At 46.7% G+C, this 22,495-nt stretch overlaps 1 protein-coding gene across 1 annotated transcript; it reads left to right on the forward strand.

Annotated features, from left to right (window-relative positions):
* The first annotated feature begins 2,180 nt into the window (after positions 1–2,180).
* On the forward strand, positions 2,181–22,053 carry LOC122650321 (phosphoenolpyruvate carboxylase 2-like). The gene is made up of 12 exons (XM_043843716.1): positions 2,181–2,192; positions 15,533–15,734; positions 16,166–16,557; positions 16,756–16,840; positions 17,370–17,592; positions 18,302–18,405; positions 18,551–18,638; positions 19,323–19,477; positions 19,836–20,834; positions 20,929–21,315; positions 21,411–21,797; positions 21,870–22,053. Exons 2-11 carry the CDS (start codon positions 15,570–15,572, stop codon positions 21,705–21,707), a joined length of 2,895 nt encoding a protein of 964 aa, XP_043699651.1. The 5' UTR covers positions 2,181–2,192; positions 15,533–15,569; the 3' UTR covers positions 21,708–21,797; positions 21,870–22,053.
* The last annotated feature ends 442 nt before the right edge of the window (positions 22,054–22,495 follow it).

The following is a 22,495-nucleotide window of genomic DNA, read 5'->3' on the forward strand; positions in this document are numbered from 1 at the left end:
ACACGTGGCGGTCGTTGATTGGCCCGTGAATATTGGATGTATCATTTGCCCCCACTCTCTTGGGATAGGATGTCCAAGAGAGTAGGTGTCTTTGCATAGTGAGGGGTCCGCTGCAAATAGACTTTCTGTGGGGTTTGCTCAGAATCCACTAATGAGGTAGGAGAGGTTGGGGTTCAAACCTTACCTCCTACACTTTTTCTTTTTGTTTTTGTAGGTATATGTTCCTTCCTCTCCCTTCTTCTTTCACTTCTCATTTCTTTCTTACTTTTTGTCTCCCCTTTTGCTCTCCTTTAATTCCCCCTTTTTGTCTTTTGTCTTCTCTTTGGTGCCCACCATGTGCTTGTTTTTGGGTCACCTCCACTAGTATCCATTTTGCTTGATTTTGGGTCCTTGTGTTTGGGTTGCGTTCTCTTGGTGCCCTTGGTGCCTTGGTTTGCTTGGAAAGCTTGAGTGGTGCTTGGCTTGAGTGCCTTGGCTCTTGTGACCTCTATCCCTTGATTGTGCCTCGTGGTGTGGCTACGTCATCGCCGTGTGCTTGTCCTTCCGTGCGGTCACTTTTTTTTTCGAGGTAAATCGATCCCCACCCTTTTTTTTTTTTGTAGGGTGTCTCCTCGAGGTCGCGCTATGCGGGTGTGGCCGCGGTGAGGCCGCGCCGCGGTGTGGCGCCGCTAGTGTGGCCGAGGTGATCGCGCCCTCGCGGGTGTGGCCGCGGTGAGGCCGCCGGCGGGTGTGGCCGCGGTGAGGCCGCGCTCGCTGGTGTGGCCGGGTGACGCGCGCGGGGCGTGGGCCGCGTGAGCTGCGCCGCTCGCGGATGTGGCCGAGGTGAGGCCGCGCCACGGTGTGGCGTGGTGAGGCCGCGCTCGGGGGTGCCGGCGCTCGGTGAGGCCACGCTGCGGGTGTGGTGCGCCTTGCGAGGGTGGCCGCTGGCTGGCAGCGCTGGGTGGCCATGCTTGGGTGTGGCCGGCGCCTTGCCCTGATGCCGCGCCTATGGTGGCCGCGGCGTGGGTGTGATGGACCCTCGCTCTTCTTCCCTGTTCTTCCTCTTGTATGTGATGGATCTGCTGTTATATTTTGCGGGTGACATTCCTTTCATTTTTCTTGCCACCTGGGAGATTGCTTTCGAGTAAGTAGTTCGTCTGCCCTCTTGTCCTTCATGTCGCTCCGGGTGACCCTGGCCCCTTGATCGGGGTTGGATCTTGGAGGAGCGTTCCCGGATCGCCTTCTTCCGTGGGTACTCCCTCCTCTATACCCTCCCCTAGTGATACTGATGGACGAGTGGGACCTTCTAGTGTCTCCGGTCCCCGTAGGGATCGCCACCCTACGGGCGCCATCCTCACCAGTCCCGCTGATAGGTTAGGCCTGTTGCTAGCATCTTGTCACCCTCTCGACTTGGTTTCCCTCCGTGAGGAGTTTCATATTCCCGCCGAGGTCATGTTGCGTGCCCCGGCCTAGCGAGTATGCCTTCTCTCATCGGCGGGGAGATCTGCCTCTACCGTTCATTTTTCCTCCAGGGCCTTCGCCTTCCTATCCTCGCTTTGTCGAGTTGGTGTTAGAGCATTGGCACCTCACCCCGGGCGGTGTTGCCCAACTCTTGGAGGGTGATCTTGGGTTTCTATGTCTTCTTCGCCATCTGGGGCGCAGCCGCCATGTTCCCTGTTCTCCCACTTTTATACGTTGAAGAAGGGGAACCATGGATGTTATCACTTTGCTCGCCGCGTGCTCGAGGGCCCTATGCCTCTCGTGGAGCTTCTCACGGGGATCACTAGCAACGTGAAGTATTGGAGGATCGCTTCTTTTTGCCACGGTCCCCGATGCCCACTACGGTCATTAGGGAAGTTATTGACCTTAAGAGGGTCAATCGGGGCTTAAGTTGAGTGATTTTGAGGGTGACTCCTCAGCCGTGCCTGGGTCGCGATCAGTTCCACGCCCAGAGTTGGACTCGGAGGCCTTCTGTCTCTCGGAAGCCGAGTCTGGTAAGAGCATTGTCTTTTGTACTTGATTGGCATGTTGGTATTTGAATGTATGTGTCATCCCGATTTGTTGGTCGATCTATACGGTGGATACGCGTCCAGGACTTGATTTGCTCGCGGCAACCTGCGGAGGAAGGCCGCTTCTCGGGGTGGTCCATCTCGCACGGAGTGACCGATGTTAGTGGTGCTTGCCTTTGTGGTTGTTGGAAGCGAAGCGGAAGGGTGAACCGAGGACATGCCCCCGTGGACGAGCTGCGGCGTGCGGGTCCTCCTTCCCCGTACTTCTCCCGAGTGACGGTGGCGTTCCGAGGCTCGTGCCTCTGCCTCCCTCTGTTGTTCCTCCGAATCTTTCAGTGCCCCTTTCCAAGGGGAAAGGTGTGAGTTCCTCGGCGGCGTACTTGCCACCGATCTTCCCACACCGGGTGAGTCCCCTGGTGATCACCTTGGGCGTGCGGAGGGCTCGACCTTGGTCGGGCTCGCTGATCGCGGAGTGGGTGGATAGGGGCAGTTCCCTACCGCGAGGATGGCCTTGCAGAGGCTTAGCGATGCTTGTCGGCTCGGACCCTCTACCATGACATGGCTTCGGTGAGTTATTCCTTTATCTGTCTCCTCTTGTCCATTGCTCCATTTATTTTTACATTATTTTATCGCTTGCCATGTTGATTGTAGGTCCATCACCGTATTGCCGAGGCGGTGCTTCGACCGGAGGGTCACGCTTCTCGTGAGGTGCGATACACGCACCTGCGTGACGGGAGAGGGAGCTGGTCGAGTCAATGCCCGTGAGAGGGCCGAGGCGACGCGCAGAGGGTGTCGGGAGCTCTGTGGCGTCCGGGAAGCTCCTAGAGGTGTCCGAGGAGCTGCGTGTGACTTCTGGTGCGGCCGAGAGCTCGGCTAGGGTTCTTGCTTTGGAGGAGGAGCTTCATTCATTGAGGGGAAGGCATGAGGTGGAGTGGCATCTGCAGTGAGCGGCTGTGGCTGAGTTCCGGGCATCCTCTGCGTTCTCAGATCTGTCGGCAGCCTTCAGCCCGCCTATGAGGGAGGGGTCCGGGACTTAGCCGCTTGTGTCTGGAGGTGACCCCGACTATGACTTCTCTGTCTGGGGTTCTCTCGAGTTTGCTGCGGCGCCCGGTGCAACTGGGTGGAGAGCGCTCCAAGTGTCGAGGTGGAGGCTGCCCGCTCGAGAGGGGGTGCCTGCACGTCCTCTGAGGCGGACATGATGTCTCGTGGGTCGGAGGTGACCCACCACTGGTGATCCCTTGACCTTCACGGTCGTCCCGATCCTCGTAGACGTCTCCATCTTTTTCCTTTTTTGAACTTGAGTTGTAACTACTATGACTTTTCTATGTGATCGCTTTTGCTTTTCTTTGCTTACCTTGTCTCTTGGTGATTATTTGCGCGTTGATGCTCTCTGACCCTTGATAGTCCTCGGATTTTGGTAGTGACGTCGTGCCTTGGTGATCCTCTGACCTTGGTGTTGGCATGTCGCCTTAGGCACGAAGCCTTGGTGTTGGCCTATCGCCTTAGGCACAAAGCCTCGTGTTGGCATGTCGCCTTAGGCATGAAGCCTCAATGTTGGCATGTCGCCTTAGGCATAAAGCCTCAATGTTGGCATATCGCCTTAGGCACGAAGCCTCGGTGTTGGCATATCGCCTTAGGCACGAAGCCTCGATGTTGGCATATCGCCTTAGGCACGAAGCCTCGGTGTTGGCATATCGCCTTAGGCATGAAGCCTCAATATTGGCATGTCGCCTTAGGCACGAAGCCTCGGTGTTGGCATATCGCCTTAGGCACGAAGCCTCGTGTTGGCATATCGCCTTAGGCACGAAGCCTCGATGTTGGCATGTTGCCTTAGGCACGAAGCCTCGGTGTTGGCATATCACCTTAGGCATGAAGCCTCGGTGTTGGCATATCGCCTTAGGCATGAAGCCTCGTGTTGGCATCTCGCCTTAGGCATGAAGCCTCGATGTTGGCATGTTGCCTCAATGTAGTGGCCGTGATTCGATTGAGTGGTAGGAGAAGACAAGTATTCTTGCAACATTTCTTTATTTTGACCTGAAATTCACATTGTCCTTGATGTCGCTTCATCAGCATCGCTTCTTATCACTACCACTATCGCTATGCTTCTACCGGTAGTACTTCTTGAGATGTTCGAGTTCCAAGTACGGTCTACCTTCTTGCCCCCTGGAGTCTTCAAGCGGTAAGTCCCCGAGCGTATCTCGCTTGGAGACTATGTAGGGTCCTTCCCGTTGGGTGACAACTTCCCGCCTGTGGGCTGCGATGCACTTGCCCTCCGTAGTACTAAATCTCCCCGGTAGAATAGCCTTTCCTTGACCCTGGCGTTATAGTACCTGGCAAGACGCTTGGTAGGCGACGTTCCTTAGTAGTGCTCTTTCGCGGACCTCATCTATAAAGTCTAGGTTTGCCCGCAGTCCGTCGACATAGGTGCGTTCATTCAAGTGCGAACCCTATGGGACATAGCGCAGACTTCTACCGGCGCCAATGCTTGATGCCATATGCTAGCCGGAATGGGCTCTCTCCGTGGGCGTCCGTATCGTAGTTGTATGCCCACAGACGCTTGGTAGTTCTTCTACCCACTTGCCTTTGGCTCCTTCTAGCCTTTTCTTGACTCCTTCCCGAGCGTTACTGGTGACCTCCACCGACCATTGGCTCGTGGGTATGCTACCGACACAGGCCGTGGTACCCGAACTGTAGATGATGACGCTGCTATGACGAACTTCTCCATCTCTGTCTCTCGTTATCTTGGCCAAGGGTTTAGCTTCAACCCACTTGGTGAAGTAGTCGATCGCGACGCACTGTACTTTCTGCTTTCGGGCCAGCGTGAAGTTGCCTAAGATGTCTAGTCCCCACATGGCAAAAGGTATGGGGTTGAGGATTGATGTCACTTGGTGGCGGGTAGATGGGGTCTGCGCGAACAACCGACATTGCTCGCACTTCTTGGCATATTGGATGGCCTCCTCTTGCATTCGTGGCTAGTATAGTCTCCGGCGGAGGATTTTGTGGCTAGGGCTCGTCCCCATGTGGCTTCCACATATCCCCTCATGGACTTCGCTAAGGCGTACTCGCCCCCTTGGGTCCTAGGCACCGGAGTAGTGGTGCTTGTTGCCCTCGCAGGCTGCCAGCACTCCGTCTAGGACGGTGTACTTGCAGCTCTCATCCCGATCTTCCTTGCTTCGGCCTTGTCTTCTCGGGTAAGACATCGTTCGAGGTAGTTGAGTAGAGGGTCCATCCAGCTAGGTCCCTCCGTGATCTCGTTAACTGCTTTCCTTATACGTTGGCTCGTGCAGATCTCCACATAGATCGCGCCAGCCAAATTTCGGAGTTCCTCATTGGCTAGCCTCGGATAGGGCATCGCGCGGCGTTCTCCTCCCTGGGAACTCGAACCATCTCAAACTTCTCAAACCCTCGATCAATGCTTGAGCGCGTGCTAGGTATGATGCCATCCTCTCATCTTTTGCCTCATACTCCCCATTCACCGATTCACCACGAGGGGAGTCGCTCCGGTGGATAGGTGTGTGACTTGGATGGCTTTGGCCACCCGGAGTCCAACTAGTAATGCCTCGTACTCGCTTCATTATTGGATGCTTGGAAGGTGAATCGAGAGCATATTGGATACGAAATCCCTGGGCTGGTTAATATGAGCCGCCGCTTCCGCCGCATTGCTCGACCGCCCACGAACATGTCCCACGATCCGTGATCCTTCTCTTCGGCTCCCCGTTTGTGACTCGATCTCGATCGGTACACTCGCAATGAAATCGCAAGAGTCCGGCCTTTGATGGCTGTCCTTGGTTGGAACCCGATGTCATGCTCGCTAACTCCACCGCCCATGCTATCAATCGTCCGGAGCGTCCGCTTATGCAATATCTTCTTCAAGGGTAGGTCTGAGAGGCTGTGATGGTATGGGCTTGAAGTATGGTCGTAGCTTCCTGGCTGCCATTACCAATGCATAGGCTACCTTCTCGATCCTAGTGTACCTGGTCTCCGCATCGATCGAGGACATGGTGACGTAGTAGATCGGCCTCTGGACTTTGTCTTCTTCCTTTAGCAAGATCACTGCCGACCGCGCAGGGGGTGGCGGCCAAGTAGAGCTGCAACTCTTCGTTAGGTTCCGGCCGCCCAAGCAAGGGTGGGCTCTCTAGGTACTCCTTCAATTCTCCGACGCCTTTTGGCACTCTTAGTCCATGTGAAGTCCTTAGGGCTTTCTGGAGGTTCTTCAAAGTTTTGAAGAATGGTAAGCACTTATCACCTCGATCGTGACACGACTAACTGGAAAGGCGGCAACCCTTTCATTCAACCTCCGACTTCCCTCGACTGCTTCGAGGAGGTGCCATCTCTTGGATGGCCTTGATCTTGGATGGGTTGGCTTCTATTCCATGGATCGAGACCATGAACCCCAGAATTTTCCCGACGTTACACCAAGGCGCACTTTGCGCAGTTTAGCTTCACCTGGTTCCTCCTCGATCGTGAATGCTTCCTCTAGGTCGGCCAGGTGTTGGTTGGTGTGGACGCTTTTCACGAGCATGTCATCCACATATACTTCCATGTTGCGCCCGATCTGCTCCTCGAACATCTTGTTGACCATTCTCTCGATAGGTGGCTCCCCGCATTCTTTAACCCGAACGGCATGACGTTGTAGCGAAGGAGTTCTCTTTGTCCGTCCGGAATGCGGTGTAAGACTCATCATCCTCATACATGAGGATCTGGTTGTATCCGGAGTAGGCGTCCATGAAACTCAAGATCTCATGGCGGCGGTGGCGCGATCGAGGGTCGATCCGGGGCGTGGGTATTCATCTTTTGGGCATGCCTTGTTTAGGTCGGTGTAGTCGACACACATCCTCCACTTCCCACTTGGCTTTGGTACCATGACCACGTTGGCGAGCCAGGTTGGGAACTTCTCCTTCTCGATGAACCCCGATCGGCTTAACTTCTCGACCTCCTCCTTGATTGCCGCTTGCCTCAGGTCGAGGCGAAGTACGCCGCTACGCTTGAACGGGCTTCCTGGTTGGGTCGACATGTAGTCGGTGTTCCGCTATGGAGCGTGGTATTCTGGCATGTCGAGGTCGACCATGTGAAGACATCTATGTTCGCTTGGAGGAGGTGTCCAAGCTCTTCTTCTGTTCCTTGCTTAGGCGAGCCGACGAACGACCTTGAGGGGTCATCCTGGTTGAGTGGCCATGGGATGAGGTCTTCGCGGCCTTCCCCTTCTCTGCTTCAGTTCATCTCTCTGGTCCGATCATGCTCTCAGGCGAGTGCCATTCCAGGTGTTGCCATTATTCTTTTCAATGAAGGTGGCGTAGCACTCCCTTGCTTTCTTCCGATCTCCTCGGACTTCGCCTACCCCGTTCTCGGTGGGGAACTTCATCTTCAGTGAAGTGGTGATATGACTCTCTAAGGGTCGGTGATAGTCGCCCTAAGAGGCCGTTGAAGGACACCACGGACTTGACTACCATGAAATTTACCATGATGGTTACTTGTTGAGGGTGTACCGAAGGTGACGGTAGCTCTATGGTACCTACGATGGAGGCGGTGGCACCCGAGAATCCATGGAGATAAGTGGGCTCTGGTTTGAGTTGGTCGTCCCCGAACCCGAATCGCCGATAGGCGTCCAAGGAGAGTACGCCAACGACGCCTCAGTGTCTATCAAGGACCACGTGCAGTCGATTGGCGACCTCCACTGTACTACCAGGGCATCTTCATGCGGGAAGTTTAGTCCTTCCAGGTCTTCATCCGAGAAGGAGATCACCGCCTCGGTCCTGGCTATCTTCTGGGCTTCTCGCCACTCCCACGAACCTGGCATGAGCTTTAGCTTTTCCGGTGGACTCTTGCCCTGGTCATCCAAGTATGGTGAGGATAGGAGGTCCCTCGGTGCCACTAGGTTCGTGGCATCTCTCCGCTCTTCCGGGCGGTCTCTCTCTCGACCTGTTCTTCTTTCTTCTCGTCTCGGTTCCACTCTGTCTCGCTGCGACCTCTATCTCCTTGGCCCGAGCGGTTGACACGTCTCCCCTTCACATACTTGTTCAAGCTTCCGCTCTTACCAGTTGTTCTATCTCTCTTCAATTGATAGCACTCCTCCGTGTCGTGCCCATTCTCTTTGTGGAAGAGACAATATTTGTTAGGTTTCGCTTCTCGGCGCCGCTAGCATGGGTCGTGGCCAATGGAGTAGGTCACGTCCTGGATCCGCATGAGTAGTCCAGGACTGGTGGTGTTCATGGTGTGAATTCGGGGTGCTTGCCCTCTCACTTCTCCCGGCGGCGGTCTATCCTCCTAGATGGGCGGTCGCTTCTTCTCTTGTCGACGCCTATCCTCGACCTCTTACCTCTTTGCGGTCATCAGTGCGACCTCTTGTTGTCCCGTGGCTTGGCCTCGATTATTTTTGTTCTAGCTTGTAGTACCTCGGCCATATTTGCAAACTCGTTGCACCGCTCCAGGAGCTCTTTCATAGTCCTGGTCTCATGACGTGCCAGGTCCTTGATCAAGTCCGGTCCCTAATACCTCCCGCTAGGGCTGCATGTCGTGTCTCGGTCATCCAAGTCTCGAACCTCCGGGACTCCTTGGTGAACTCGGTAAGCGTATTCCCCGAGAGATTCCCTGGGTCTCGTACCACGTTTAGTAGATTGACGGTGGTCTTCTTCGCTTGACGCTTGGAAGCGGGTGACGACTCTCGCATAGCTCTGCGAACGAGCCTATAGATCTCTGTCGTAGCCTGGAGAACCATGATGTGGCTGCTCCCTTGAGGGACGCAGGGAATGCCCGACAGGATACACGTCCGACCCCCATACGCGTCATCATGCCATTAAAGTAGTTGATGTGGTCATTAGGGTCGATGGTACCATCTGTAGAGTTCAAAGGTGGGTAGTCGAAACCCGGAAGGTAGTGTAGTGACATGATCTCTGCCGAGAAGGGGTGTTGTCCGGTATGGAATGTGTCTCGCCTTTGGTCTGCTTCTTCAACCCTTCCAGCCTTCTCATCCGGTCGCGAGTCTTTGATCGAGCTCCTCGTCGCGTGTCTGCCCCCCACGCCTAGCCGGGACGTTCGCTGCGACCCCGTTCACGTTCTCTCCTGGATGTCCCCTCCCGCCTTGAGTGTTGGCGGGATGGTGAATGGTCATGCCGTGATGAACCCTGTCGTGAAGGTGAGGGGCTTTCTTCTCTGTAGGTCCGGCTTCATCGTGGTATGTGACTTTCTTCCGGTCGTCTGTCGAACACGGACCTCCGGACCGATCTCTGCGGGTTAGACACCTCGCCTTGGGTGTTGGCGTCCTCCCACGTTCGACCGTGGCGAGAGGTCTCTTGTTCTCCTGGGATGCTGGGAAGGCTCCCCGCTGGGAGTGGGGTTGCCTATCGCGCAAGTCTCTCGACCTCGCGCCCGGGAGATGATCTCCTAGGGTTTGGCTCTTGTTGAGGTATGGACTCCACCCTTCTTGGCCGTGAAGTCCTCCGACGGTGAGATGTCGCACGCTGCGTCGGTATTCTCGAAAGAGTCGTTGTTCATCGAGGATCTGCGTTGCGGTCGTTGATATGACCCACGCTGGCTGGAGCATTGGGGTCGGTGTCACCTCCACCACCACATCGTTGGCCTCGTCATTGTTGGGCTCGGCGATCACGAATCGGTCATTAAGGGGATCTCCTCCTCCGAGAGGGACATGGTCCGGTCGTTGGCTGCGGCGAGAGCACTCGGGGGTGGTGATCCATTCCTTGCTCCGTTGTTGGTGGTGGTAGTCTTCCTTCGTGCCATTGAATGAGTATGGAAGCGAGCTAGTAGTGTAATGGCTAGCGTCGTTCCCACTGGTGCACGGCGCCAATCTTGCGTCAAGAAATCATCGAGCGATCTCTGAAGTGCCGTCACCGCAAGTGGACCAAAGGGGTCAATCGAGAGAACCGGTGTGGTCCCGACCTAGGGCTCTCCGATGCCAAAGTTAGATCTCCTGGCGCAAATAGATGAATAGTGATTATTCAAGATGAGTTTTGATGTCCTATGGGGTTGTGTACCTTTGCCTTTTATAGTAACATATGGCGGTGTGGAGAGTCCCCGTTTGATTGACGATTGTGCCGTTGAGTGGATAGAGGCCCTGGTACGGGGCTCTATCACGATTGGCCATCTCCCGGCGGAGGGAGTGTCCTGGTGGCATCGGGATCCTTGGTGGATAGATATCCGCGTGTGGTGATAATGTCCTTGGTGCTTGAATCTGTGCGGATGAGCGTGACCCCTAAGCGGCGGTCTAGAGTCCTGGTAGTGACATGAGTCTTAGCGATACGATCGGATCGCAGATGGGTGGCCCCCACCTCACGTGCCCACGATGTTGTGCCTGGGTGCAGCCGCGCTGGGTGAGGCGGCGCGGATGTGTGGCTGCGCTTAGGTGAGGCCGCGCCCAAGTGGTGGCCGCGCTGGTGAGGAGGCCGCGGCCCGGGTGAGGCCGCTCCTCGGTGAGGAGGCCGCGCTCGGGTGAGGAGGCGCGACTCGGGTGAGGAGGCCGCGCCTAGGTGAGGAGGCCGCGCTAGGTGAGGAGGCCGCGCCGGGTGAGGCCGCGCCCGGTGAGGAGGCCGCGCTCGGGTGAGGAGGCCGCCTCGGGTGAGGCCGCGCCGGGTGAGGAGGCCGCGCCGGGTGAGGCGCGCTTGGGTGAGGAGGCCGCGCCCGGTGAGGAGGCCATGCCTCGGGTGAGCGCCCGGGTGAGGAGGCCGCGCCCCGAGTGGTGCTCGGGACCTCGGTTCGTCCCCTTAGCTATGGAGCTGGTCGCCTGTGACACGTGGCGGTCGTTGATTGGCCCGTGAATATTGGATGTATCGTTTCTAAAAAAGGTTCATGGAATCCATATCCTCTAAATGTGAAATCTGTAGAAATGTCAATTTTCAAAATAGGTATTTTTTTTTTAATTTGGAAACATGAAAACAGAGCTCTCTTATGTGAACATTGGATCTGATAAGTGCACTCCAAGATCCAATCTAATTGCCTGTGACTTGCAATGACATTATTGACTTAATAGTTATAAAATGACTTGTTCATAACATGAATTTATTCTCATCTATCTTGGATCCATTCAGACTCTAAGCGAGCATTTTGGTTTCCTTAATGCAAGTGTTGATATTGAATGTTGAAATGATTTCGACATTATGTCCAAATTTCACTTGGTCATGTCTAGTCTGTTATAATAGAAACCAACTTGGTTTGTTGATCCTTGTCCTGAAAACATGGTTGGCTTACAATGGGGCCTTGGGGACTAAATACAAGTCTATATCCGTAAAGTCTAGTCTAACCCATCAATTGATTGACTTTTCCTCCATTGCCACTCTTGCTCCATAATTGCCACTTGAAGAAAAACAAGGATTTTCATTGTGGCACAAGTCAAATTGAGTTCCCTATATATATGGAAAAGGAGAGAAAAAAAGAATATTCCAAGCTGAATGAGGATTCCAACCATTGGAATATTAGATAGAAAAGGAATGATTTGGATTGATTTCTTGTTAAATTTCAAAGCCAAATTAAACAATATATATCTTAGTATATTTGTATTTTCTTTCAAAAGCTTGCATTTTTCTACCACTTGTAAGAAGGGTTCGATAAATTTCGCAAACCACCATTATACCCTTCCTCTAACATTAATTCTTTTGGATAGGATTTAGACATCCAATTAAATTATACAGTTTTATTTATCGAATGGACAAATAATAAACAGGAGTACAAAACTAGGAAGGACTTCCATGTATATAAATTTTCCCCATATGTGACGGCTATTTATTTATAATAATCAATTTCATATTTATAAGAAATGCAAATGAAAATCCATAAACTAGGTGAGTAGATAGACATTGCCCCTCATTCAATGCATATTTGGCTGAACTTCTTCACTTTTGATTCTATTTGCATCTAGTTAGCTACTCAAAATTAATATAATTAAGGACTTAAAAAGGTTACCAACTTGCTTCTAGGTTGTTTTAAGTTTTTTTTTTTTTAAAGAACTTTAGTTGAGATTGGATTAAGGTGAACAAATTTGATTTAGTACAGATCCCAACCTAATCTGCTAAGTCAATTTTCAAGGAGAGAGAAAGAGACATGCCTTTGATCCAGCCAATACATATATTACATGTGTTGTTGTGTCAATTCTTCATCTGTCTTTGTGAATTAGTTGGAAGAAGTTTTGATTGATTGATTGAGTGAGTGAGTGAAAAAAGTGAAAGAAAAAAGAAAATAAAGTGAAGAGATCTCCCCCACACATCCCCCAAAAATGGGCTCTTTTTTGTTTTGTTTTTTTTGGGGGGAAAAAGACCAACACTCACCCTCTCATCAAGTTTTCATAAATTTTGAAAAGAGAAAGTTTCTTTAAACCACCTGGTTTCCTAATGTCCCTTCATATGAAATTTTCTAATTATTCTTTGTCTTTTCTATCTATCTATCTCTTTTCTCCTCACATAAAATGACTTCTTTGTATTTATATTTGAAATTATTTTATCACCACCCCCTATGTGGCATGCTTATATAATCCTCTCACATTAATTAATAAATTAATTAGATGTGCTTTGCAATTTAACATCCACAGCTACTATGAAATACAAAAACACCTTTTAAGAAAATCATCTTACAATTTTTCTTCACAAAAAGGCCAGAAATTGTTTCTCTGGTAACTGATCCAAATGATGTTGGATTCAGTCCTACAAGAGGGTAACAAACTTGCAATAAGCATGCAAACACCAAAGGCCCACCCCACTGCCTACACCCTAACAGAGTTGAGTAAAGCCTCCTCATCTGAAGAAGCTCTTCTAGCCTAACTACTACTAAATCCAGATGCCCATATGGGGGCCCTCACTACCCCCACCTCAGGATTCCCCTCCCACATTCACTTTCATGTTGTGTTTTTGTATTGATTTCCTACTGGTATTCTGGTACTACCTAAGTACCTACCAATCAGGTGTAGTAATGCTTCAATAGCTCCATTAAAAAAAGGGGGTCATTATCCAGTATTGGTCTTGCCTATGCAGGATCATGGGAGAGATGAATTTGGAGATAGGTTTTAGCATTCAGTCCTGACTACGAGTTTCGCTCGTCTCCAGGGAGTCCAGCACGCCCAGGGTGCTGCCAGCCGTTGGGTTGTATTGCACATATCTCTAGATATGTGCCAAGATATATGTGACACAGCTCAACCGTTGGATGCCCCCTGACAGCACTCTGGGCGCTAGGAGACGATCCTAATCCAACTCCCCCACTTTAGGATTCCCCTCTCACATCCATTTTCTGAAAAGTTGTGTTTTGGTATTGAGTATTGACTTCAGTGGCATTAGACCTACCCAAGTACCCACCAATCAGCTGCACTAATGGCTCCAAAAATACAAAAAAAAAGGTCATTATCAAATAGTGTCTTGCCTACGCAGGATCTTGGGAGGGGTGAGTTTGGAGATAGGTTTTAACCTTCTGCTTTATTACCTCCACTTTCTCCTCCCATATTCAATTTCTGGAAGAAGCGTTGTGGTATCGACTTCAACTGGTACTGATACTACCTAAGTACCTATCAATCTGGTGCAATAATGCTTTAATGGGTCCATAAGAAAAGGGTCATTGATTGTCCAATTTTGGTCTTGCCAATGCTGGATCTTGGGAGGGATGAGTTTGAAGATAGGTTTAAAATTTTTTTTTTTTTATTTCTTTTGGTCAAAAGAGAATTTATTGAAGAGGACGGGAAACACTCCTAGTATCTGAGGCGAGAACCCCAGATAACCAGGGATCAAAAATGTGTCAAACCATCATTCCCGAAACGAATAGGGCCCTCCTGGCAAAGTTATCTGCAATTGAATTAGCAGACCTTGAAACAAAAGCAAAAGTACAATCATCCAAATATGACATGATATGCCTTATATCCTATATAATCGGCTGCACTTTCAGATCAGTTTGCTTCAAGGGGTCTTGGAGATAAGAAATAACCAATTGATTGTCACTCTCTACCAAAATGGAAAGAGTACCCTCCGAAATCGCTTCTAACAGCCTTTCCAGAATCGCCGTAGCTTCTCCAACTAGGATATCTTCAAAGGGTAGGGGATTAGAAACTGCAATATAGCACCTGCCGGAATGATCACATATCAAAAACCCCCCACACCACCCCCGTTTTAAGACTGGGTCGTAGGAAGCATCACAACTCAATCTGAACCAGCCAGGGGGAGGGGGGGGATCTCGAAATCTCAGATGGAAAAGATAGGTTTAAACTGTTGATGGCATTTTGCCTTGGGCAAACTTTACATAGAACATCTATCCTCCTCAAAACTGTCAATTTTAATCCATCCACAGTATTATGGGATCTCTACCCATCCTATGGTTGCATACAATCCCTTAACCTACTGTTCTCTTTGGGTAAGAGTACAGTTAGTAAGTTTACGTATTAATTACCATATTTGATCATATAATTCAAATTCTTGATTCTTACTATATTTTATGGGGTAGCTTAATTTTGTAGACGACTTTTAAAAGCAGCTGTATTAATGATCGTATTAATTACTGTATAAATATATATTTATATAATTTAATTTAATTAAACAAAATAAAAAACTAAATCCTAAACCTAAATGCCGTATTAATTGTTGTATTAAATATTACTACATATTTATGTATTAATCGTCATATCAAATGTTGTATTAATTGATTAAACTTAATTAATATTAGATGTAGATATCCAAAAGATGGAAAATGATTTCAAATTGGAAAGCCATATTGGTTTTAAGTGTTCATTAAAGCATGAGAATATTAGAATTTAATTGTAAAAAATTAGTTTTCTCCTTGATTTTACTAGGATAAACCCGTATTTTTGCTTCCGTACTATTTCAAAGCAATTGTATTAAAATACGTACAAGTTAATTGCCATATGTGTTTTATTGTGTTGGATTTTTTGAAAACGAGCTATTGCCGTGTGAGCTATTGTCGAATGTATCCGTTACCGTATTATTATCGTACCCGAACTTACTAACAATGGACAAGAGAGGGGGGATAGTGTAAAACGAGGACCTTAACGTGTTAATGTTGGAAAGAAGAGATACCCAACTTGGGTTTTAGATCTAAAAGGGTGACCAATATTTTTAATGAAAATCACATAACGAAGCTAGAAAATAGTGAAGAGATTTCCTAAATCTGCTGAACAGGGATTTATCCCCAATTACTTTCTTATAAAAGGTTTTTGGAATTTTGGTAGGGAGGTCTTTATTTAGTAATTTGACATTCAAAACTTTACAGCAAATATTAACTTACTTTAGTTTTGATGGTTTAAGAAGTATCTTTGGAGGAATATTCCGTTGGAGGCTAAAAGACTGAGTAAGGTACACTTTACCACCGTAGAAATTAAAGAGAAACTGCTGAGAGTGACGCAGACATAGACAGAAAGTGTTGGGCCATAGGTCAAAATTCACAAGAGTTTCTTTCTCTCTCTATCTCCTCTCCCTCTCTCTCTCGCTCACTTTCTCTCGTCTCTCTCTCTCTCAATCTCTATATCAGTTGTTTATAAATAGGGACCATAACAGAGAGTTTTGATCACATCAACCCTCTGTTTTGATCGATAATAACAGAGGAGATTGGAGAGAAAAGGGGAGAAAAGAGAAGCATTGAAGAACAGAGATGGCTCGGAACTTAGAGAAGCTAGCGTCGATCGACGCTCAGCTGAGGGCTTTGGTTCCTGGAAAGGTCTCTGAAGATGATAAGTTGATCGAGTACGATGCCCTTCTTTTGGATCGGTTTCTCGATATCCTGCAAGACTTGCATGGAGAAGATCTCAAGGAAACGGTATGCGATTGATTTACTCCTTCATCTACTACTTTGTTTATCGACTCAGTTCCTCCACCACCACCACCCCTCCCGGCGTCCCGTAGGGGATTAAAGCCGAAATTTTTGTAGAATCAATGTCAATGGGTGATCAAAGTTTTGCATTGTTTTTTTCCCCCTAATGCTTGGTTTGCCTGCTTAGTGAGTCTTACCTGATTTCTCAATGACTTTGTAAAAAGCACATTTTCATTATGTTTGATCCTCCTAAATGGGTTGTTGCTTTCCTTTTCAATAAACGAAGAGTGCTTAACCAGTATGGCTTTGATCGTGGCATTGCTGTAGAATAAAAATGTAGAGGACACTAATATGTAAATCAGAAAAATTGCCGTGATTTTGATACAGGATTTTTCATGTATAAAAGCCATTAATTTCTTATTGCTTGTGTTTTATAGGTTCAAGAATGTTATGAGCTTTCTGCTGAGTATGAAGGGAAGCGAGATCCTAAGAAGCTGGAGGAGCTTGGAAATGTGTTGACAAGTTTGGACGCAGGGGACTCTATTGTTATTGCTAAAGCATTTTCCCACATGCTTAACTTGGCCAACTTGGCTGAGGAGGTTCAGATTGCTTACCGGAGAAGGATCAAGCTTAAAAAGGGGGATTTTGCTGATGAGAATTCCGCAACAACTGAATCAGACATCGAGGAAACATTCAAGAAACTTGTTAATAAGTTGAAGAAATCTCCACAAGAAGTTTTTGATGCTTTGAAGAATCAGACTGTGGATCTGGTCTTAACTGCCCATCCTACTCAATCAGTCCGTAGATCTTTGCTCCAGAAGCATTCAAGGTCTTGTGTTCATTTGAATTCAATTTATTTTCTAGCCTCATGAAAAGGAAAGAAAGAAAAGCAGGGCTCATTGGCATGTTTTCATTGTGTGAAATTCCCTGGTTCAGGGGATGTCACTAAGTGTACCATGCTTGTGTTTCTAAATCTAGGGATATTTTTTTTCTTCTAAATTTTCATTACTTGTTTCCTTTTGTGCAGGATACGAAATTGTTTGGCACAGCTGTATGCCAAAGACATCACTCCTGATGATAAACTGGAACTTGATGAAGCTCTACAGAGAGAGGTAAAATATCAACTCTCTATTTCAGACTCTTTGCTTTTAACTCCTTGAGTATCTCTTATCCTATTACTTTCAATACCACTCTGAGATTAATGTTTCGGTTAATGTTATCGAATTGAAGAAGACTTGTTTTAACTTCTCAATTTCCTTTATCCATATTGTTATTACCATGCAATGCCTGAACAGTTATTCTTTATATTCTCCTAGTTTTCAGACCAAGTATCGTTCGTTATAACTCTATTTCTATGCAATGGATGAACTCTCGTCCCAAAACTTATGCTTGGCCAATGTAAGACTGGTCATAAATTGTTACCCAAACCAGTGCCCTTTTTTTTCTGTTAAAAGAGAGCCTTTGCTGCTCTTTTCTAATTTCTTTTTTCCTGTGTTCATCATTCTGACATGTATTTGTAGTGTGACAGAACTTTTGATTTGATGTAAATTTGACAATTGAAATTCCTTACTTGTGTGAATTCTTTCTTAAATTAGAAGCACATCTGATATTGCGTTTTCTTATACTTATCTGTGCATGCAGATTCAAGCTGCATTCCGTACAGATGAAATTCGTAGGACTCCTCCAACTCCACAAGATGAGATGAGGGGAGGCATGAGCTACTTTCACGAGACAATCTGGAAGGGTGTCCCAAAATTCTTACGGCGCATTGACACAGCATTGAAGAACATGGGGATCAATGAACGTCTTCCTTATAATGCCCCTTTCATTAGGTTCTCATCTTGGATGGGTGGGGATCGTGATGGTATGATCATGTTCTTTGTGCAATTCTGTGATGACCCTGTTCACTGTTATCAAAAACCCTAAATATTGGTTAAATGCTACAGTAGATATGCATCAGAGTTGATTTTTATGACTCTTGTTGGACTCGGATTGAAAGGATACATATCCAATATAAAATCTTTTTGATCCATTATAATTTTTAGGATACAAGGGGCCATTTCTTAGAGCAATGGTAAAAGGTTTGGGCTGCCAGGGAAAATGCCCTGTTTCGAGTCTTAAGGGTGGCCACTTTGTGCAGAAATGCCAAAGTTTAGGACTGACTCCAAACTCAGCCCTCCCAAGACCTATGCAGCAAAAATGCCAATGGTTAGGAGTGATAAACTCACCCCTCCCAAGACCTTGCATAGGCGGGACCAACCATGGGCAATGGCCCTTTTCATAATTTTTTAGGATTTGGTCCAAGTTTTAGAATATTGATTGGTAGTTAATTGCATTTATTTTGGAGTTAAAGAAAATACTGTTTCCTCCTAAAGATTTAATTCATTAACCAATTACTGTAAAAGGTTTTGGATGAATTGGGTGTTTTGGGAATGTGGGTGATATATGAGGGGAACTCAAACTGTGGTTTCAGTTAATTAGGGTTTTAGGGTTTTTTTTTTTATACTGGATAGACATTGTGTTCATTCCAATCGTAAAATGTCTTATTAACATCTGTTTTACATGGAATGTAGGAAACCCAAGGGTAACTCCTGAGGTTACAAGGGATGTATGCTTGTTGGCTAGAATGATGGCTGCTAACTTGTACTTTTCCCAGATTGAGGATCTTATGTTTGAGGTAGAGATACCAATTCCAGTCTTTAATATCTCTTTCATTCTTCTAAATTTTTTGAGGTGGTTCGGTATTTCCTCATTGGAATCATTATTTCTGTGAATTCATTTTTTTTTATTCCAATAATTTCCTTTACTCTTTCCACTTTCAGATGTCTATGTGGCGTTGCAGTGATGAGCTTCGTGTCCATGCAGATGAACTGCATCGGTCCTTAAAAAAAGATGCAAAGCACTACATTGGTATTTTATAGCTTGGTTCTTTTCATATTGGTTCTGAACAAAGCATTTGAACTTGGAAAATGAAACTTATCGCAAACCTGCCAAGTATTTTTAAGCTGACTTATTTGAAAAAAAAAATAATAATCTGTGTTTTCCATCCATGGTGCTAAAACCATCGAATATTTTAATTAGAATAATCACCCAACCAATTTTTCTAGCATTTTAAATTTGTAGCCCCTTTTGATCTATTCTCCCAGTCCTGAGGAAGAAAATGTATCACTTTGCTCCATCTGGTTAAAAGTTAAGTGAAGTGAAGGGGACTTGAAATTAAAACAAAAAATAAAATTGAACCTTATCTATTCATTTGCGACAATGGTTTTTTTAACAATCTTGAATTCTTAGTAAACATTGTAATTAAACTTAACTTCACTTTTCTGCCAAGTTACTTGAATTTGACTAGAAAAATATAATAGGGATAAAAAATCATTTGCACAGTTTAACTATCCATTTTGGCAGGATTTGAAGTTAGATATACAATCATGTTTGAAAAAGATATCATTTTTAAAAAAATCAATATCAGTTTCCATTATTTCAATCTACTTGTTACTTGATGGAGCCTATGTAATTTGCTCCCCTCCCCCCCCCCCTCTCTGAATTTACCCATTCAACAGGGATTTAATGGATCTAATTCTTTTTTGGATGCAGAGTTCTGGAAACACATTCCTCCTAGTGAGCCCTACCGTGTTATCCTTGGAGATGTGAGGGATAGGTTGTACAATACACGTGAGCGTTCTCGTCAGTTATTATCCAATGGAATCTCTGACATTCCTGAGGAAGCAGCTTACACCAATGTCGAACAGGTCTTACCATCCATCCTGAAACTTAAAAAAATTGCAGAAAAAGAGAACTTGCTCCTGGAGGAAATATTTTATTGAACTCAAGGAGGAATTAAATGAAGCCTGAAAGCAATTTGTTTCTCATTCATAAATTTTTTTTTGCTCAATTAGAAGAAAAAATGTCGCCCCCCCCCCCCCTTCCCCACGGCCCCACACTTGTGTTATTCACTGAGATTATGAAAACAAAGGATCTGCTACTGTTACTAAAATCCTCGATAGTCTGCTGCGTTGTAATGAGTGTCTGATAGACATTCATGGCTATTTCTACTTGCTTTTCCCTTGGGATTGATTGAGTACTAATTGGCGGTTCATATGTCTGCAGTTCTTAGAGCCACTTGAACTCTGCTACAGATCACTCTGTGCTTGTGGTGATCGGCCAATTGCTGATGGAAGCCTTCTGGATTTCTTGCGCCAAGTTTCTACATTTGGACTGTCTCTTGTTAGACTTGATATTAGACAAGAGTCAGACAGGCATACTGATGTCATAGATGCCATCACAAAGCACCTGGGAATTGGGTCCTACAAGGACTGGTCTGAGGAACAGCGCCAGGAGTGGTTGCTATCCGAACTCAATGGAAAGCGTCCCTTGTTTGGGCCAGATCTTCCACAAACTGAAGAAATCGCAGACGTGTTGGACACCATCCATGTCATAGCAGAACTCCCTTCAGACAACTTCGGGGCATACATCATCTCAATGGCAACAGCAGCATCAGATGTGCTTGCTGTTGAGCTCCTACAGCGTGAATGTCATGTGAAGGAGCCATTGAGGGTTGTCCCATTGTTTGAGAAGCTTGCAGATCTGGAGGTTGCTCCTGCTGCTCTGGCTCGTCTCTTCTCAATAGACTGGTATAGGAACAGGATTAATGGGAAGCAAGAAGTCATGATTGGGTACTCAGATTCTGGGAAGGATGCTGGGCGTTTTTCCGCAGCTTGGCAGCTATATAAAGCTCAAGAGGATCTTATAAAGGTTGCTCAGCAATATGGAGTGAAGCTAACAATGTTCCATGGCCGAGGTGGGACTGTTGGAAGAGGAGGTGGTCCAACTCATCTTGCCATATTGTCTCAACCAGCAGGCACAATTCATGGGTCACTTCGTGTGACAGTGCAAGGTGAAGTAATTGAACAGTCTTTTGGGGAGGAACACTTGTGTTTTAGAACCCTTCAGCGTTTCACAGCTGCTACACTAGAGCATGGAATGAATCCCCCAGTGTCACCAAAGCCAGAATGGCGTGCTCTCATGGATGAGATGGCTATTGTGGCTACAGAGGAATATCGTTCAGTTGTATTCCAAGAGCCCCGTTTTGTAGAATACTTCCGCCTTGTATGTTATCACTCAATTCTTTGCATCTTGTTACTGCTTGACACTAATGTGCCTGTTGGTAACAATGAAACATTTTTTGTATTTCTGATTGCAGGCTACACCAGAACTTGAATATGGCCGGATGAACATTGGTAGCCGCCCATCAAAGAGAAAACCTAGTGGGGGCATTGAATCACTCCGTGCAATTCCATGGATCTTTGCATGGACCCAGACAAGGTTTCATCTCCCAGTGTGGCTTGGATTTGGTTCAGCTTTCAAGCATGTTATTCAGAAAGATATCAAGAATCTCCATATGCTTCAGGAGATGTACAATGAGTGGCCTTTCTTCAGAGTCACAATGGACTTGGTTGAAATGGTTTTCGCCAAGGGAGACCCAGGTATTGCTGCTCTTTATGACAAACTCCTAGTGTCAGAAGATCTGTGGTCGTTTGGAGAGAAGTTGAGAGCCAATTATGAAGAAACCAAGCAGCTTCTCCTCCAGGTGAAATAAGATTCAGTCATTTTCTTCCACTTAAGTTAAACTTCTGCTGGATTAGAAATTATTGGTAACTGACCCTTTTTCCCCTTATTCTGTAGATTGCTGGACACAAGGATCTTCTCGAAGGGGATCTATACTTGAAGCAGCGACTCCGTCTTCGTGATTCATACATCACAACATTAAATGCCTGCCAAGCCTACACACTGAAGCGGATCCGAGATCCTCACTACAATGTTAAGGTGAGGCCCCACCTCTCGAAGGAGATCATGGAATCAAGTAAACCAGCTGCGGAGCTGGTGAAGCTGAACCCAACAAGCGAGTATGCTCCTGGACTGGAGGACACCCTAATCTTGACCATGAAGGGCATTGCTGCAGGTTTGCAGAACACTGGTTGAAGAATGGTTTTTCTAGTTCTCAGGAGAGTTAAATTTCTGTCAAAAATAATGTGTTTGTTAAATAAATTATGTATTAGGGACCTTCATGTCATATGTTCTCTATCAAGCATGAGAACTGGTTACCGTTTTGACTTGGGAGATCTGGTTCCAATCATGAATCACTTATATGGTGAATGGTTGTTCCTGCACCAACATGTATATCACCAATATGTTAGAGAGTTAGTAGAATTGGAACCTGCTTTTGCACACGAGTTATCATAATAACAATACAGGCTTTGTCTGTTTAAAGAACTGTGTATCCTGCAAATACTAATCTTGTTAAGAACTGAAAATACAATTTGTGATGATCCAAGGAAAATCATCCTCAATTTTGTACTCTGTAGTGACATTTCATCCATTGTGACATAAAACAATAGTAAAGCCAAAGGATTTAGGACCAAGTTTTCCTTCAGCCAAAGAATGAGTGCTGAGTGCGTATCGGGAGGGTATTTTGGGAATTATACTAAAATCATATGGGGGTTTGAGAACCCTAAGATGGGTTGGTGAACCTTCATCTTGTGGTGGGGAAAACTTCTCCAAGGATTTAATGGTCATTTAGACCTTAGCAATCAATTGAAATCTCGGTACTAAATCCTTGTTTTCATATCCAAAATCACCTCTCTCTTTGGCTGTTTTGCTTTTGAAGGATAAAGTAGGCATTCCATACCAGTTTTAGAGGTGTCATAGTCTTTTCATTTAGCTGTAACGGTTGAAATGCTTGTCAAATGCTCAAAGTGTATTTAAAAAAC

The sequence above is a fragment of the Telopea speciosissima genome, chromosome 2, assembly GCF_018873765.1.
Source record: "Telopea speciosissima isolate NSW1024214 ecotype Mountain lineage chromosome 2, Tspe_v1, whole genome shotgun sequence".
In the NCBI taxonomy this organism is placed as follows: Eukaryota; Viridiplantae; Streptophyta; class Magnoliopsida; order Proteales; family Proteaceae; genus Telopea; species Telopea speciosissima.